Raw genomic sequence first — 17,707 nt, forward strand, 5'->3', positions numbered from 1 at the left:
ATGAAGAAGGCAGATTGCACAACATGATTGCCACAAAGGTCAAACAATTCTTTAAGAAAGGCAAGTTTTTATGGGCACACTTGTTCACAATCTCAGCCAGAAAGAATGCAACTTCAAAGAAGAAACCTGCAGAGATAATGGAGGTGCTTGATAAATTTCCTGATGTGTTTGCTGAGCCCAAATCCCTGCCTCCTAAGAGAAATCATGACCATTCTATTCCTCTGCAAACAGGTGCAACTCCAGTGAGCATAAGACCTTACAGGTACAATTACTTCCAAAAGAATGAAATTGAAAAGCAATTGACTAAAATGCTTCAAAATAGTATAATTCAGCCTAGTCATTCCCCATTCTCTTCACCAGTACTATTAGTGAAGAAAAAGGATGGGAGTTGGAGGTTTTGTATTGACTATAGAGAATTGAATAAATTGACAGTTAAAGACAAGTTCCCAATACCTTTAGTGGATGATTTAATGGATGAATTGCATGGATCTTGTATATACTCTAAGATTGATTTAAATGGCAGGCTATCACCAAATTAGGATGGGAGAAAAGGACATATACAAAACAGGCTTTAGAACACATTCAGGGCATTATGAATTCAAGGTCATGCCTTTTGGCTTGACCAATGCCCCTGCCACTTTCCAAAGCCTAATAAACCATGTATTTGGAGCCTATTTGAGGAAGTTTGTACTGGTGTTTTTCGATGACATCCTAGTCTACAGTGCTTCCATGTATGAACACACTTTGTATCTCAGAAAAGTATTGGGCATACTAGGAAGGAACGGTTATTTGCCAAACTGTCCAAGTGTTCTTTTGGACAACAGAAGGTGGAGTATCTGGGGCATGTAATCACTAGAGAAGGGGTGTCTACAGACCCAACCAAGATTGAGGCCATGACAAACTGGCCAGTTCCAAAGTCAGTCAAGGCATTGAGGGGATTTCTGGGATTGACAGGCTACTATAGGAGGTTTGTAAGATCTTATGGAGTCATTAGCAAACCCATGACTGAGTTATTGAAGAAGCTGAAGAAGCCTTTCAGAAACTTAAGAAGGCCATGACATCTGTTCCAGTACTAGCATTGGCTGACTTCACCAAACCTTTCATTATAGAGACATATGCTTGTGCTAAAGGAATGGGGGCAATATTAATACAAGAAGGTAGACCAATAGGCTATTTTAGTAAAGCTCTAGCTCTTAGACATCTGGGGTTATCCACTTGTGAGAAAGAATTCATGGTTGTTCTTTCAGTTGTGGATAGGTGGAGGCACTACTTACAAGGGGGCCACTTTATCATTAGAACAGATCATCATAGCCTGAAGTACCTGTTGGAGCAACGAGTGACTACAACTTTACAACAGAAGGGGCTGACAAAATTGCTGGGCCTAGATTATGAAGTCGAGTATAAGAAAGGTACAGAAAATAGGGTTGTTGATGCCCTTTCTAGAAGACATGGGGAGGAATCTGCTTTGAATGCTATCACTAGTGTAGAGCCTACATGGATGGAGGAGGTCATTCAAAGCTATGAACATGACCCTGTTGCACTGCAGTTAATAACAACATTGATTTCAGACCCTACAGGTAAACCTAAATACACTCTACATCAAGGGGTCATAAGGTTTGAACAGAGGATTTATATAGGGAGAGGGGTTGGCCTGAGAGCTAAGATATTTGAAGCATTGCATCATTCTCCTTTGGGGGGTCACTCTGGGCAACAGGGAATCTATAGGAGGGTTAAGATGATATTCTTCTGGCCTAATATGCAGTCTGACATCACTAAATGGGTAGCTGAATGTGATGTTTGTCAGAGGGTTAAGACTAAAAATATTCATTCTCCAGAATTGCTACAACCCCTACCTATACCAGATACACTATGGCAAGACATTGCCATGGAGTTTGTGGAAGGCTTACCCAGTTCTGGGCATAAGAATTCCATTTTTGTGGTAGCGGATAGATTAACAAAATATGAGCACTTCATTTCACTGAAGCACTCATATACTGCCAAGGAGGTAGCTGAGGTATTCTTATGTGAGGTTTACAAGTTACATGGACTACCAAAAGCTATAGTCACAGACAGGGATACCATCTTTACCAACCAATTCTGGCAACATTTGTTCAAATCTATAGGGACAAAGCTAAATTTAACTACCTCTTATCATCCACAGTCTGATGGACAGACTGAGAGACTCAACCGTTGCTTAGAGGATACTTAAGAGCCATGGTGTTCTCCAATCCAAAAAAAAATAGTTGAAGTGTTTGCCGTTAGCTGAGTGGTGGTACAACACAAATTACCACTCTTCACTCAGAATCACCCCCTTTGAAGCTTTCTATGGGTTCCCTCCACCACAGGTTCCCATGGGGTCACTACCTCACTCTACACACACCTGTGGGCATTTGCGTAGCCCAGAGACAAACTATGTTGCAAAATCTGAAGGAAAATCTTCAAGTGGCTCAAACCAGAATGAAGTTCTTTGTAGACAGAAACAGGACAGACAGGAATCTAGAGGTCGGAGATTGGGTTTATTTGAAGTTGCAGCCATACAGACAAACATCAATAGCCGTGAGAAGGAACTTAAAATTGAGTGCTAAATACTACGGAACTTACAAAGTATTACAGAAAATAGGCTCAGTTGCTTATCGTTTAGAATTACCTCAAGGGTCACAGATTCATCCAGTCTTTCACGTGTCCCAGCACAAAAAGAAGGTTGGGCCCCACATCAACCCTCAGCAGCAATCTCTAGTGTGTGATGGTGAAGGCAGGGTCCTAGTACAGCCGGTGGCCATCCTTCAACGGCGGATGGTAAAGGTTAGGTGTAAAGGTGCTGGTACAATGGTCGAATTTAGGCCCAGATGAAGCCACTTGGGAGGATTGGGGATACATAGCAAGTCAGTTTCCTGATTTTGTTCGTGAGCTCTGACCTTGATGGCAAAGTCGATTTGAAAGGGGGAAGTATTGTTAGGTCTCGGAGATTGAAAAAAGAAAATTAGGGTCAATTGATGGATTTAGAAGGTAGAGTGTTATCAATTAGGAAAGTACGACTATATTAGACCTTCCAGCTCATGTATACGTGTATTGTTTGGGTTGAGAGTCAGCTTAAGTGAATAAAGGAGATTAAGACTCGTAGTCGGCGCAGATTCATTTTAGCTATTAGTAGGCAACGGTGGAGATTAGATTTTCAATTAGCTAAATATCAGCTAACAGACTAACGGAAAGGCAGTTATGCACCGATAATTCTGATACCCTAACTCTCTCTCTCTCTTCTCTCTCGATCTAATTCTCTTCCTAATCATCTTCTCTTCTTCTTCTTCTTCTTCTTCTTCTTCAGGAATCACCATGGAAGTTGCAGAATCTAATTGAAGCTTTAGTTAGTTCCAATTGAAGCATCTTGTATTACGAATCGTTTTAAATCATGGAAGTTCAGAATCTAATTGAAACTTTAGTTAGTTCCAATTGAAGCATCTTGTATTACGAATCGTTTCAAATCAATAAAACGATGTTTGTCTCAATTCATTTTCTTTTTCTACTGATTTCATTCACAATCATTACGTTCTTAAAATTATATTTTCTAATCTTAGTGTTCAAATTGCCCAGGTTTAGAGTCGCCACATTTATAGAATCATATACTCCATCTCGGAATAAAATCAACTGAAGGATTTCCCTCAAATCCTAGAATAACATCTCACTTTTGCACATCGATACTCAACCTAAAGAGATTTGCATTGCATGTTTAGGCATTGCATGTTTAGGCATTACATATGGTAGCTATCTCTCATACCATCACCTCACCTGCGTTCCTCCAATTCCTGTCATAATTGAGCACTAAATCAAACTAATCTTGAGCAATCAATGTTCTTGAATCTAAGTTGACAGGGCTAGTCTACAACTACCCAGTTGTAACAAAAATACTCCTAGACGATGATCAGATATCGCATCACTACAGTTTGGTATAGTGCTTCCGTTTTCACAGAACAAGAGCCAATATTTCGAGAAACTTTCTGATATTAATGACTATAGCACAAACTATTAGGTCTACTCTCTGATCACTCACTGTCCACATACTTATCCTACTACATGAACTAGACTAGTAATGACAATAGAAGACATCACAATGGTATATGAGTACACATCTCTTGTTCAGCAGTTACTAAGGTGTGCTAGGACTATGCTCACTTCCAGAAATGTGAGAGGCTGCATCATCCTTTGTCATGGCAACATAGTTCAGAGGAGCAATTGGTCTGGTGTCTCTCTTCCCATCTTTATTAGTTGACCTGGAACCGTTTTGGTGGGAATTAAGTGACAGCCTTCTGCTTGTCGGCCCATTGGCACTGCCATTTGCTCGTGGGCCTGTTACCTTCTTTGGACCAAGTGGTCGAGCAGGGCTTGGCGTTGATCCAAATACTGTTTCTTCTTTGCTTATCTGCTCATGGAACTTCTTCTGGTCCTGCCGGATACCAAATGAAACATTTAGTGAGGCCTTCAAACTATTCTTGGTATAATGACAAGCAAAAAATTAATGCAAAATCAAGCTTCTCTTCACCAATTAACTCCAGAAGAGGTAAGAGACTGTGGACTTACCCTCAACCTTCTTTTCTCTTCTTCTCTGTCGTGCCTGAGCATCATATATTCATCTAGCATGGCAAGTAGTGGAACGCCATCATAAGTGAATGTGGTGTCTCGCTCTTGCTCCCATGCTCTGGTTTTTGCAACCAAGGAGTCCACAAGAGCTGCATAACCAAATTTAAAATTCAGACTCAGCGACATATGCACCAGTAAAATGAATCTTGTTTAGCACAGAAAGGAAATGGATCTTAAATTGTTACTTCCAAGTCAAGTAAGAAAGAATCCTTGAGCTCCTTAAAATGGAAAGCTGAACTAAGTAATGAAAGACACTAAGATAGATCCTTGAAAGTACTTGCATCATCCCAGAAAAATATCAAGCAGAGCCAACACCAATACCCAAAATACGCAGTTTTAACATTAATGTAAAATGAATTTGGGATTTACCTGGAATTTTGTTGACCAATATCCGAGCCTTTTCAGCCCTCTTCAAATTTAAGTGTGCTCCTCTACTTGCATTATATCGGTTGTCGTCCTGTTTCACCATTATTTATGACATGTTATCATCATGATTCCCGGGGAGAGATACCTTTATGTTGATTTGATGAACGACAGGCATGGAAACCCCATTTTACCCAAATACCAAAATGTTTTTGGTTTTAAATCATATAACTAGCAAACTTCACTTACTTGTAGTTTCTTAGTTACCAAATAATGTAGAAGTGCTGGGGAAGAACCAAAATTGTGTTTTTGGGACAGACGTCTACTACAGATTAGTGGCATATAATTGTATGTAACACATAAGTGTATAAAAGTTAGCAAGTTTCACCAATGCCGTCAGTTACTTTTTATCTTAAATATGATGACCATATTGAAATTCATATGCAGCTTCTTACTTTAGATTTTCATTACATAAGTAGCAAACCAGTAGTGTTCAAGAGATCTCAGTTCACACTCTCATTAGAATGCTTTACTAGCTTCTTGAACTGGATCACTAGGATATATATTTTGAAGCATATCAAAAAAGTGAAAGGATGAAAAAGGGCGCATTCTCTACCGAATACACTGACAAATCAAGCTCTGCCAAATATACTTATAAATCAAGTTCTACTCATCCCAAATGCTCATTTACAAGACAGCATGAAGAATTTATCCACACAAAAAAGAGAGAGGAAAGACAACATGAAGAATACAAGAGAATATACCCTGTTGTAGTCTTCAAGCCAGCTCTCTTCTTCACAAGCTGCCATCCATTTCTCAACTTTATCCAATATTTCTTTCCTGCTATGAGCCTCTTCTTTTGCATTTACAATCTGATTGTCCATGTCAGCTAGTAACTCTGCAGGATCAACATTCCCAGAATCGATCAGTGCCATAATTTTTTCTCGAGCAGCCTCCGTATCAATCTCTACGTGGGCACGAGCATAAATGTCTTCCAGTTCAGCCTGCCTTTTGAAAGCAATCTCCTTCATCTTGCTAGCTTTTAGTTGATCAAGCCTTTCAACTTCTACTTCAGCCTTGACAATAACAACAGAAAAGCAGTTAGTGACAAGCTATTAAAGCACTTGAAGTGGATTCTAAGATCAATCTCCACCTCCTAATACCTGTTCAATCAGATCAAGAGCAAGAGCCCCTGGAATGGCCACTTCATCTACTGAAGCTGATATGTTGCAGGTAACATGGTCAAACAAGCTCCTTTCTTCTTCTGGGGTATCCATCAAATTCCATAAATCGATTAGCTGAGTTGCTAACTCTTGAAGCTGCATGAGGGAATACAATCAGAAGGGAGTGGAATTCAAAGAGGTGGGGACTGAGTGAAATGTTCATCATGTGGACGAGAGATAACTGGCTATAACATGTTTGAAGTAAAGTGCTAAACTAAGTACTGTCTACAGCTGTCATATGCAGTTGAATGAATTGTGCAAGGTCCAAATAGACTGAAACAATTCCAAGGAAAGAAACTCCAGCCATGCACACAGGATGGGCAAGCAGAGAGTGAGATACTCTGTTTAAGCAGTATAGACGAGTAGTGCTTGGAGGATCCAAATTTTGAAGAATACACATTGCAAAATATGTCCAATGTATTCGGAACATGATGAGAAGTAATAATAAGAATAGCGAAATGATCAACTTAAAAGAGTAAGGACATTTACCTTATGCAATCTCTGCTTCTTATCCTCCTTTAATACTAAGACAGTTTTAGCCAGACTTGACAGAGTATCATTGCTAATACTTTTTGACTGTACACCAGTTGAATCATTCAGGCTTGGGTGAACTTCTGTGACAGTACTGAAGAAGTCCATGCCAAGAACAGCACAAAGGTCATGCACGGTACTCACAAGTTCAAGGACCTTCTGTAGTCTCTCACTCTGCAAGATCAAACAAGAAGGTATTGAGTATCTAACAGGAAGCAGAACCAGATAAGCAGCCTATAAATATTTTCTTGTTGTTATACCTTCTCTTTTTGGAGCTCTTGAAGCTGTGCCTGAAACTCATCCAACTTTTTAAGAGATAAATCAGATTCGTCCACTGTAAGACTCTCAACTTGCTCGCGAGTTCCTGCAATCTCACTGCTTATCTTCTGAATTTGTGATTGCACATCAAAAAACTCTTTTATCCTATCATCTTTCTGCTCCCACAGTTTTTCCAGTGCTGGTGCTATAGCTGCAAGCTGTTCCTTGATTGTACCTGAAGTCTTCTCAGGCTAGAGAATCAATCACAGGAAGGAAAACAGACATAAGAAAAAGCAAGCAACATTATGACTTCAAACAAAAATAAGTATAAGTAGTTCTGTCCATCCAAAACAAAAATGAAGTAAAGGTCACTCACAATTCCAACATATGTCTTCTCTCCCAGGGCTGATAGCAGCCTGGAGAGTTCAACTTTGGCATCTGCCAATGCCTGAAGAAGGTGAGCCCGTGACTTCACAGCCTGGTCAACCTTTCTCTTGTAGACATCCAGGCACTCTTGGTCTATCTGAAGAAGCATATTGTCCCGCTCATCATCAGTTTCACCGACCTCATCCCAAATTTGCTGCATCAATAGACAAATTTCTTTCAGCCATCAGCTACATTCATATAGTATATACTTTAAGAGAATACTTGATTGGTTCCTTTAAATAATTAGTTAAAAACTGAGGCTAAATTCACAAACAAATAAATAAATAAATAAATAATTGCCTGCAGCTTTTGTAGTAGGGAACCGCAAGTTGTTTCGTCAAGAACAGGAGCTTGAGCATCTGCTTCTGCCATCTTCACTCACTTGGACCAATCCTGAAAATGATTCCAAAAACCAAGCTAAGCTTTCAACCTAGAATACATATATCTTTCTTTCTTTTTTTGATGACCGAGTAATCCATCTGGGGCCAGCCTGTAGGACAACCGCTGCCTTCAGAACTCGAGGATAATGAGTCCGCTACTCTAACCTTCTCCACATAAATACCAGGCTTAGCTCGTATGGCTCGAACCTATGTCCTTAAGTCACAAGTCCCTCAACTTGTGCCACTTGAACTAAGCCTTGGGGGCGACCCAGAACACATATCTCAGGGATTGATGATGAAATTTGCAGAAAGTTACACAGAATAAATGGCATAACCACAACACTAAAATGAGCTATTGAGCTGTCACTCCATATTAGTAGGCCACAAAATATTCAACATTACTTAAAAATTGGTTTAACACCTCTACTAAGTTTTAGATATGGGGAGGAATATCAATTCTTATCTTTTCAAATTTTCACCTTCGCTTAAGAAATGCAGTTGGAAACTGCTAGATTAAGTCACATTACAACTATGAGGAAAGCATTATAATTTTGAGTAGAGCAAAAATAAACAGGAAAAATCCTCCAAGTAGAGAATATCCAACTCTAAGCCCTCACATTTACACAAATGCACATAAAATTGAAGGCCAAAAAAGTACATTCACAACAATCAAAACGCCATAGTAACTCGAAAATCACTTAGATCTCAGTGAATCGTCTTCAAAAGAAGTTTATTCAAAAAGCCATAGATGCACTATAAATGCGTAGCTCATTGCTCGTTATAAAACGAAAAACAACAACAGAGAGCTGAAATGAAGAGAATGCTTACCTGGATTAGGGTTTTAGGGGAGATTTTGGGCTCAGATCTACGGATTTCACTTGAGAATCAGTATATGAGTGTTTGTGTCAATCAGAGTACGGAGGGAGACAGGGGGGTGGGTGGGAAGCTTAAGCAAAGGACTGAGAAAAGGATATATTCAGACTTGAAAAATAGAGAAGTGGGGTGGGGCCGTGAAAATATAAAATATTTCTTAACACTTGCCACTGTATTCAGTTCAAATTACCATCTTGACACTGAGGGCCAGTGGAAAGTGGAAACTGTAGAAACGGACATTTGACTGACTTGACCAGACCTGGTTTGGGTCTTAGTGGTCAAAACGCTAAACGAGAATTGTCATTTTGGGAACATCCATGAATGAAAATATATTCTGTTTTTATTTTCTTTTTTTGCTATTTAATTGAGCATTATGTTTGAAGAAAAATAAATTTTAAAAGTGTGATATTATTTGTGTAAGTATATAAAAAATTTGATGTGCATGTATAAAATTGAAGTAATAAAATCATAGCACAAATGTCTTGTCATCCAATAAAAATTGCTTTAATTGTCACTCAAGGTAACTCTAGTCGTGAGTACTGAGTAGCATATTGATCATTTTTTTTTTTTTGAAATAAAAGTCTTACTTAGATATCATAATAAGAGCCCATTTGGACATAAGAAATTTTTTTTTTTTTTTTTTCAAAAACTTTTTACTTTTTTTCGTAATCAGGGTTTGTTCATAAAATTTTTAATTTTCACTTGAAGATGCATTTTGAAAATTTTCGAAAATTTAAAAAACTCAAAAAAATTATTTTTCAAAATTTTCACTCACAAAACTTCAAAAACAACCCAAAATTATATTCATGTCCAAACACAACTCTAAATTTCAAATACCATTTTTACTTGAAAAATATTTTGACCCTATTTTGAAATTTTACAATTCTTATGTCCAAGCGCTCACTAAAGTTTCAAAAACTCCATTTTTACTCTTTCGAATTCTTAAACTCGACTTTATAAAAGAGAAAATGTTCAAATATTATGATCCCACGTTCTTTTAAATATTAAATATTTATATTAACAATTTCACTTTCATAATCATGTCAAATGAAAAATGGACGATCAAATTAAACAGTGCTCTTGAATGCAACACATAAAGGTTCGTCACAGAATATTCATTTGTGATATGCATTTCATATATTTTTATTATTTTTTATGTGAGAATATTTGCCTGTAGAATATCTAAATAAAATTTCGTTAACGATTATTCCTAATTGACTAAAATATCTTATTACTAAAACTAGATAATACTCGCAAGATATCTAGGCTAGTCTAGCTTCCAACTGGTGGGACATTAAATATTTCCTCCGTATGCAATGAGAATACAGGAAAAGCTAATAATTAAAATTAGTAAATTAATTCACTCCATAAACGTTCAGCTATTAAAGAAGTTAAAGATTTAATATTTAAAGCAAGCTAAAGCTTGACAAAGCCACACAAGCCACTGTGGCTATATTTCAAAATGACAAATGTATTAGCTCATTCTAGAAGCCTATGCAAAAGAAGTATGAAAAATGTCAATTGCATGAAAAATTCAAGACAAGTGTTGTCATGTTTCAAACTTCTCTTAAAGCCTATAAATAGGCATTCAACATAGGTAAAAATCATCACCAACTTTTCTTGCTTTTTTATTCTTCACTAGTAGTATTATTGTCATTTTCATGCCAAGTAATACTACTACGGAAATTTTTGATGGTGCTATCAAATTTGGTGTTGTCTTCGTTGCTACTGTTTCAGTTGTCCTGCCAGATATCCATGATGTTGCAAATACGTTATTACATCCACAATTTTGGTAGACACTAATATCAAAACACAGGTATGTGAATAGACATGATTACATATCTAATGTTAATATTAAAACCTTCGAGAAAAATACACTTCAATGCAAGAGAAGAATTGGGATAAATGATAATCTCGCTAAGTCAAAATTGAATTTGACTAAAGCGGATAATATAGTTGTTGCGGTCATTTCCCAAATAAATAATGTGACCAATGTGAGAGATTGGGTGATAGACTCTAGTGCTACTAGGCACATTTGTGCAAACAAAAATGAATTTTTGTCATACACCTAAATTGAGGAATGAGAAGAAACTATTTATCTCGGTGACTCAAGGACAACTCGCGTTCTTGGGAAAGGAAAAATTCTTCTCAAACTCACATCTAGTAAAACTCTAGCATTGAGTGATGTATTGCATGTTCCTAATATACAAACCAATTTGGTTTCTGTGGGATTATTAGAAAAAGTTGGAGTGAAGATTTCTTTCAAGAATGATGAGGTCGTATTGACCAAAAATAATATTTTTGTGGGCAATGGATATTATAACCATGGTTTATTTATGCTTAATATTTCTAATACTAGCAATGAAAATGCATCTTCTTCTGCCTATATGGTTTAGTCTTTTTCTTATGGCATGCTAGACTAGGACATATTAATGTCGCGTATATAAGAAAAATGCAGTCACTAGGCTTAATATCTGGTTTAGACTCAAATAATATTAACAAGTGTGAAATATGTGCTAAAACTAAAAGTACTAGAAAGACTTGTTTTTCTGTAAATAGAGAAACTGAATTATTATCCTTGATTCACACTAATTTAGGCGATCTAAAGCAAACTATGACTATAGGTGGTAAAGGATATTATATGTAACTTTTATTGATGATTTTTCTAGATTTACTAAGTTGTATTTGCTTAGAAATAAATATAATGCCTTTAATGCTTTTATTTCTTATAAAACTGAGGTTGAAAATCAACTTAGTAGAAGAATCGAGAGAATTAGATCTGATATAGGTGGAGAATATTTATCTTTAAATAATTTTTGTAAAAAGAATGAAAGTATTCATGAAGTAACTCTGCCTTATTCACCTGAGTCAAATGGAGTAGTTCAAAGAAAAAATAGAATATTGAAAGAAATGATGAACTCTATGTTAGTTAGTTCTAATGCTCATGATAATTTGTAGGGTGAAGCTATCCTATCTGCTTGTCACTTACAAAATAGAATATCATATAGAAGAACTAGCAAAATTCATTATGAATTGTGGAAGGATTATAAACCAAACTTGAAATATTTAAAAGTGTGGGGATGCCTTGCTAAAATCATGTTGCCTAAACCCAAAAAGAGAAAAATAAGTCCTAAAACATCTAACTGTATGCGTATTGGATATGCTGAACATAGTGTTACATATAGATTTCTTATTTTAAAAAGTGATGTGCTTAATTACAATACTATAATTGAGACAAAAAATGCTGAGTTCTTTGAATATATTTATCCATTGTCTGATAAAATTTTCCATACACCTGTTGAAACAAATAATAAAATTACCTCTAACAAAGAACTGAGAAGGAGCAAAAGGCCTATGAAGGAATGTTTTTCTTATGGAAATGATTTTCAAACTTTTCTTCTTGATAATGAACCATCGAATTATTTTGAATCTATATCTTCTTTTGATGTTGATTATTGGAAGAGGCAATAAAAGTTGAAATTGATCGTATCATGAAAAATAGTACATGAATTTTAACTTATTTACCTCCTGGTGCAAAACCTATTGGTTGTAAATGGATTTTCAAAAAAAAATCTAATCCTAATGGATCTTTAGATAAAGCTCGGTTAGTAGCAAAAGAGTTTTCTCAAAATATAGATTATTTTGATACATTTGCACCAGTGACTAGAATATCTTCTATTCGAGTTTTAATTGTCTTAGCTTCAATCCGTAAGCTTTTTATCTATCAAATGGATGTCAAAACATATTTTTTAAATGGTGATTTAGAAGAAGAGATTTATATGGTTCAAGCTGAAGGCTGTATCATTCCTAGACAAGAAAATAAAGTTTGTAAATTAATTAAATCTCTTTATGATCTTAAATAAGCTCCTAGGCAGTGGTATGAAAACTTTGAACAAGTCTTACTGAGAGATGATTTTTCCTCAATTGAGGTGGATAAATGTATTTATACTAAAGTGGTAGACAATGATTATGTGATAATATGTCTATATGTTGGTGACATGCTTATATTTGGTACAAATTTAAATATTGTGCAAAGTACAAAATTATTTATGTTTGCTAATTTTGATATGAAAGATCTGGGTGAAGTAAATACAATATTGGGAGTTAAAGTTATAAGGAGTGAATATGGAATATTATTGTCACAAGAACATTATGTTGAGAGACTTCTTAAGAAGTTTAAATATTTTAATGTCACATCTGTAAGCACTCCATTTGATGCTAACTCTCAGTTGAAAAAGAATAATGGTGACCCAGTTGCTCAGTCTAAATATGCTCAGATTATTGGAAATCTGATGCATTTAATGAATTTTACAAGGCCGGATATAACCTATAATGTGTGTAGACTGAGTGGATATACTCATAATGTAACGACCTGACCGGTCGTTTTGAGAGTTAGAGCCCCAAACTCCTATTAACTGCTTTCCCCATATCTATTTCTGCTATTGTGACTTGTCGGGATAATTGGTTTTGAGTTTCGGAGTGTTTTGGGACATTTAGTCCCTGAATCAGAGCTTAAGTCTTAAAATTTGGACCGTAGTCGGAACTGTATGAAGACGGTTCCGAAATAGAATTTCGTCGATTTCATTAACTCCGTTGGATTATTTTAGGCTTAGGAACGTGTCCGAAATGTGTTTTGGGAGCCCGTAGCTCATTTTGGCTTGAAATGGCGAAAGTCGAAATTTTGGAGTTTTGGACCCGTAGTGAAAATTTTGATATTGGGATCGGAATCTGATTCTGGAAGTTGGAGTAGGTTCGTAGTATTGAATATGACTTATATGCAAAATTTGGGATCAATCGGACGTGGTTTGGTTGGTTTCGGCATTAGTTGTCGAATTTGGAAGTTTCAAGTTTTTTAAGTTTGAATCGGAGGGTGATTTGTGTTTTTAGCGTTGTTTGATGTGGTTTAAGGATTCTATTAAGTTCATATGATATTTAATACTTGTTGGTATGTTTGGTTGAGGTCTCGGGGGCCTCGGGTGTGTTTCGGATGCTCAACGAGTCATTTTTGGATTTAGAGAAGTGGCAGATTTCTGGTGTTTTATTGTAGAAAAATCCTTCATCGCGTTCGCGAGAGGTGCCTCGCGATCGCGTAGAGCATCTAGGAAAAGCAGCTAAGTTGTTCTTCGCGTTCGCGATGTTGTTCCCGCATTCGCGAAGGTGTGGGACCTTAAGCCTACGCGTTCGCGATATGGTCCTCGTGTTCGCGTAGAGGAACGGGGCAGAGGGAGCTTCGGGCATTAAGCCTACATGTTCGCGAAGAGGTTCCCGCGTTCGCAAAAGGTCCGTCAGTGGAAGGTACACATTCGCGAGAGGCCCCTCGCATTCGCAAAGGAGAAATTTTGGGCTAGCGGAATATTGTTCATCGTGTTCGCGATCGTGATGTCGCGTTCGCGAAGAAGAACGCACATGTGCAGAATTTAAGGTTAAAAAATGAGGGTTGAGTTCATAACACAAAAAATTGATTGAGAGCTCGGTAGAAGGCGAAATTTGGAGAGATTTTCGGAGGAAGTTTTTGGGTAATGATTCCTAACTCCTTTATGGTTATATTCCACTAATCTATGGTTGATTTCATCATTTAATTCGGAATTTGGGGTTTGAAAGGGGAATTTTGGTCGTATTTGAGTAATTTTTATATGGTTAGACTCGTAAGTGAATGAGTATTCGTATTTTGTGACTTTTACCCGATTCTGAGACGTGGGGCCCACAGGCAATTTTTGAGTTAATTTCAGAATTTTTGTTAAAGTGTTGATTTCATTAATTAGATGAGTCTATTATGGTTATATTTATGATATGTAATTGCTTTTGTCTAGATTTGGGCCATTCGGAGCCGAATATTCGTTGGAAAGGCATTGTGACCGATTGATTGAGCTCGGTTCGAGGTAAGTGGCTTTCCTAACTTTGTGGGGGGAGGGGGGTATCCCATTAAGTTTTGGAACTATTGTGATATGTGAGCGCCGTGTACGTGAGGTGACGAGTACGTATACGGGCTAGTTGTGGAAAAACCCAATTTTCTTACTGAGCAGCAACTTGTTTTCCTTTTATTTTTAGTTATACCATTTTAATGAGTATTAATCTATTTTCATTCTTAATTGAGTTATTCGAATATGTGTAGCTATCCTGTTCAGTCTAATACAACATGTCTGTCTTAATTGCTTATGTGAACTCTATGCAGCATGCTTAGTTAATTTTCTGCTTCTTCCTTGACTAGTAAAGTGGTACTTAGTCTAAATCGTAAGATTCTGTGATGTAGTTGCATTTCTATTGTTTGCGTTACATATTTACTTTGGGACTACGGAACGGTATTCCGGGAGATCCCCATGTACTGCATATTTACTTTGGGACTACAGAACGGTATTCTGGGAGATCCCCTTGTACTGCATATTTACTTTAGGACTACAGAACAGTATACCGGGAGATCCCCATGTACCGCATATTTACTTTGGGACTACGGAACGGTATTCCAGAAGATCCCCATGTACTGTATATTTACTTTGAGACTACAGAACTGTATTTCGGGAGATCCCCCTGTCTTGCATATTTACTTTGGGACTACATAACGGTACTCTGGGAGATCCCCCTGCATATTTATATTTGGAACTACGAGATGATATCTCGGGAGATCTCCTATTGTGTTTTTGTGTACTTAGCTGTTACCTTCTATGATTTCATTATTATTAAATTTCAGCCTTTATTTTATTGCGGTATTACACTCTATATTGTTTTATTATATATTTACCAGTAGGACCTCACCTGACCTCGTCACAACTCGACCGAGGTTAGGCTTGGCACTTACTGGGTACCGATTGTGGTGCACTCATGCTACTCTCTGCACATGCTTTTCGTGTGCAGATCCAGGTACTCCTTATCAGCTACACTATCGGTGAGCCGGAACAGCTTTGGAGACTTCAAAGTATATATGCCGCGTCCGCAGACCTCGGAGTCCCCTTCTACTCTTTCTAATGTCCATTGCCTTCTGTATTTTTCCTTTGTTAGACTCTAATGTATAGAGATATAGATTTTTCTTCTGTAGTTTGTGATTCACGATGTTCCGGGTTTTGGGATTGCTGTGTATTTTTGAATGGTTAGTTGTTACAAATTATGTTTTCATTTTATTAGTCCGTAATTGTTAGGCTTACCTAGTCGTAGAGACTAGGTGCCGTCACGACGTCATACGGAGGGGAAATTTGGGTCGTGACACATAATCCCAACAGAGAGCATTGGTCTGCATTAGTTAGACTAATGAAATATTTGAGAGGAACCATGAATTATAGTATCCTATATAGTGGATTTCCTTATACTTTAGAAGGATACAGTGATGCAAACTCGATCTCTGATTCATATAAGACCAAATCTACTAGTGGTTATGTATTCACCCTTGGTGGTGGTGCAATATCGTAAAAATCAGCTAAACGGACGATCATTGCCAGATCGACTATGAAATCAGAGTTTGTAGCTCTGGAGTTAGCTGGCTCTGAGGCTGAGTGGCTAAGAAACTTCTTAGCTAATATCCCTTTAATAAAGGATGTATTGCATCATGTGTCTATGCATTGTGATTGTCAAGCGGCAATAGCCATTGCAAAGAATAAATCTTATAATTGTAAAAGTAGACACATAAAATTGAGACATAATGTCATAAAGCAGATGTTGAGCGGTAAAATAATTTCCATTGACTATGTGAAGTCAGAGATAAATTTGCCTGATTCTCTGATTAAACATGTGGAAAGAAAATTAATTTTTCAAACCTCATAAGAGATGGGGTTAAGGCTGACAGGTTGTCAATAGAGATGGTAACCCAACCTATGTGATTGGAGATACCATGAAGTGAAGCACTAAGAATTAGTGCTTTACTGCTACTAATTGAGAGGTTGAGTTATAACTCTTAATGAATTCATAGTCCTTATTGATGGTGTATTTAAAAGCAGTATACACTTGATGAATTCACCTATATGAGAGTGGAGTGAGGCCGCTCCTATGAGATTTTGGCCTAATCTCTAGAGCTCTCATGAATAACCAAGCACGCGCATGGCCTAGTGGCGCAAAACCGCGTTGAACAGCAAAATCGTGAGGGTCGAAATGTGATTGATAAAATCTCTGACTTACAATAAGAATTATTGGTTCATAGAAATATTATATTTCACCAGTGATTCTGTGGGTCAAGCTTTATCGATCAAAGTTTGGTTCATAGTCCAAAAGACACCAAACTCATTACATTTAAACCATACAAAGCTAGCAAGTTTATTTCAAAAAGTCTTTGAAATAGTAGGGGACTATGGCTATATTTTAAATCCTGAACGACAAATGTCTTAGCTATTCTAGAAGCCTACGATAAGTGACAAAAGAAGTATGAAAAATGACAATTGCATGAAAAATTCAAGACAAGTGTTACACCCTTGTCATGCTTCAAACCTATCTTAAAGCCTATAAATATGCATTCAACTTAGGCAAAAATCACGAGCAACTTTCCTTGTTTTTTCATTCTTCACTAGCTTCCATTTGTTGTCTTTCCTTCTCAAAATTAGTAGTTTATTTTCTTTTGTTCCCTCTTTTAAATAGCTGGGTTTGTAATTTAATATTTTGCTGATTCCTCTTAAGTAGAGGTAAGCTTGTTTAATCTTGGAGAAATATTTTACACTGCTAAAATAGTTTCTTAGGATAGTTCCCAATACGACTCAAGCCAATTCGTGTATTTCTACTCACAAATAATATTATTGCAGTTATATTGTAATTTTTTCGTTGTCATTTTACTACAACCACTTCTTGTATTTGTTTTGTGACAAAAAAATATATACTAATACACTTATTCAATCGAGTCAAACTCTCTCTATCTATCTATCTATCTATCTTTATCTCTTCAGTCAGTCAAACACACACACACTCTAGAGTCAAATAAATTCTATATATACACACAAACATACACGGATCTAGAATTTAAAAGTGGCGGATGCCACAATTTCCTTTAATGTACACCTTGTAATAACTAATAGCCATTTTTTTCGCAAATACAAAAATTACATCTCATAT

At 36.8% G+C, this 17,707-nt stretch overlaps 2 protein-coding genes across 2 annotated transcripts; one reads left to right on the top strand and one right to left on the bottom strand.

Moving 5' to 3' along the window:
* The first annotated feature begins 2,412 nt into the window (after positions 1-2,412).
* On the top strand, positions 2,413-2,850 carry LOC142166955 (uncharacterized). The gene has a single exon (XM_075226928.1). It carries the CDS (start codon positions 2,413-2,415, stop codon positions 2,848-2,850), a length of 438 nt encoding a protein of 145 aa, XP_075083029.1.
* Positions 2,851-3,984: 1,134 nt separating this feature from the next.
* Positions 3,985-8,746, bottom strand: LOC107761525 (65-kDa microtubule-associated protein 1-like; the record flags this gene model as incomplete). The annotated part of the gene is given in 10 exon segments (NM_001324719.1): positions 3,985-4,438; positions 4,573-4,721; positions 5,002-5,089; positions 5,760-6,071; positions 6,159-6,314; positions 6,708-6,923; positions 7,010-7,258; positions 7,384-7,587; positions 7,734-7,826; positions 8,642-8,746. Coding segments are annotated over 9 exon segments (1,743 nt in total). The 3' UTR covers positions 3,985-4,141.
* Positions 8,747-17,707: the final 8,961 nt, after the last annotated feature.

The sequence above is a fragment of the Nicotiana tabacum genome, chromosome 2, assembly GCF_000715075.1.
Source record: "Nicotiana tabacum cultivar K326 chromosome 2, ASM71507v2, whole genome shotgun sequence".
NCBI lineage: Eukaryota > Viridiplantae > Streptophyta > Magnoliopsida > Solanales > Solanaceae > Nicotiana > Nicotiana tabacum.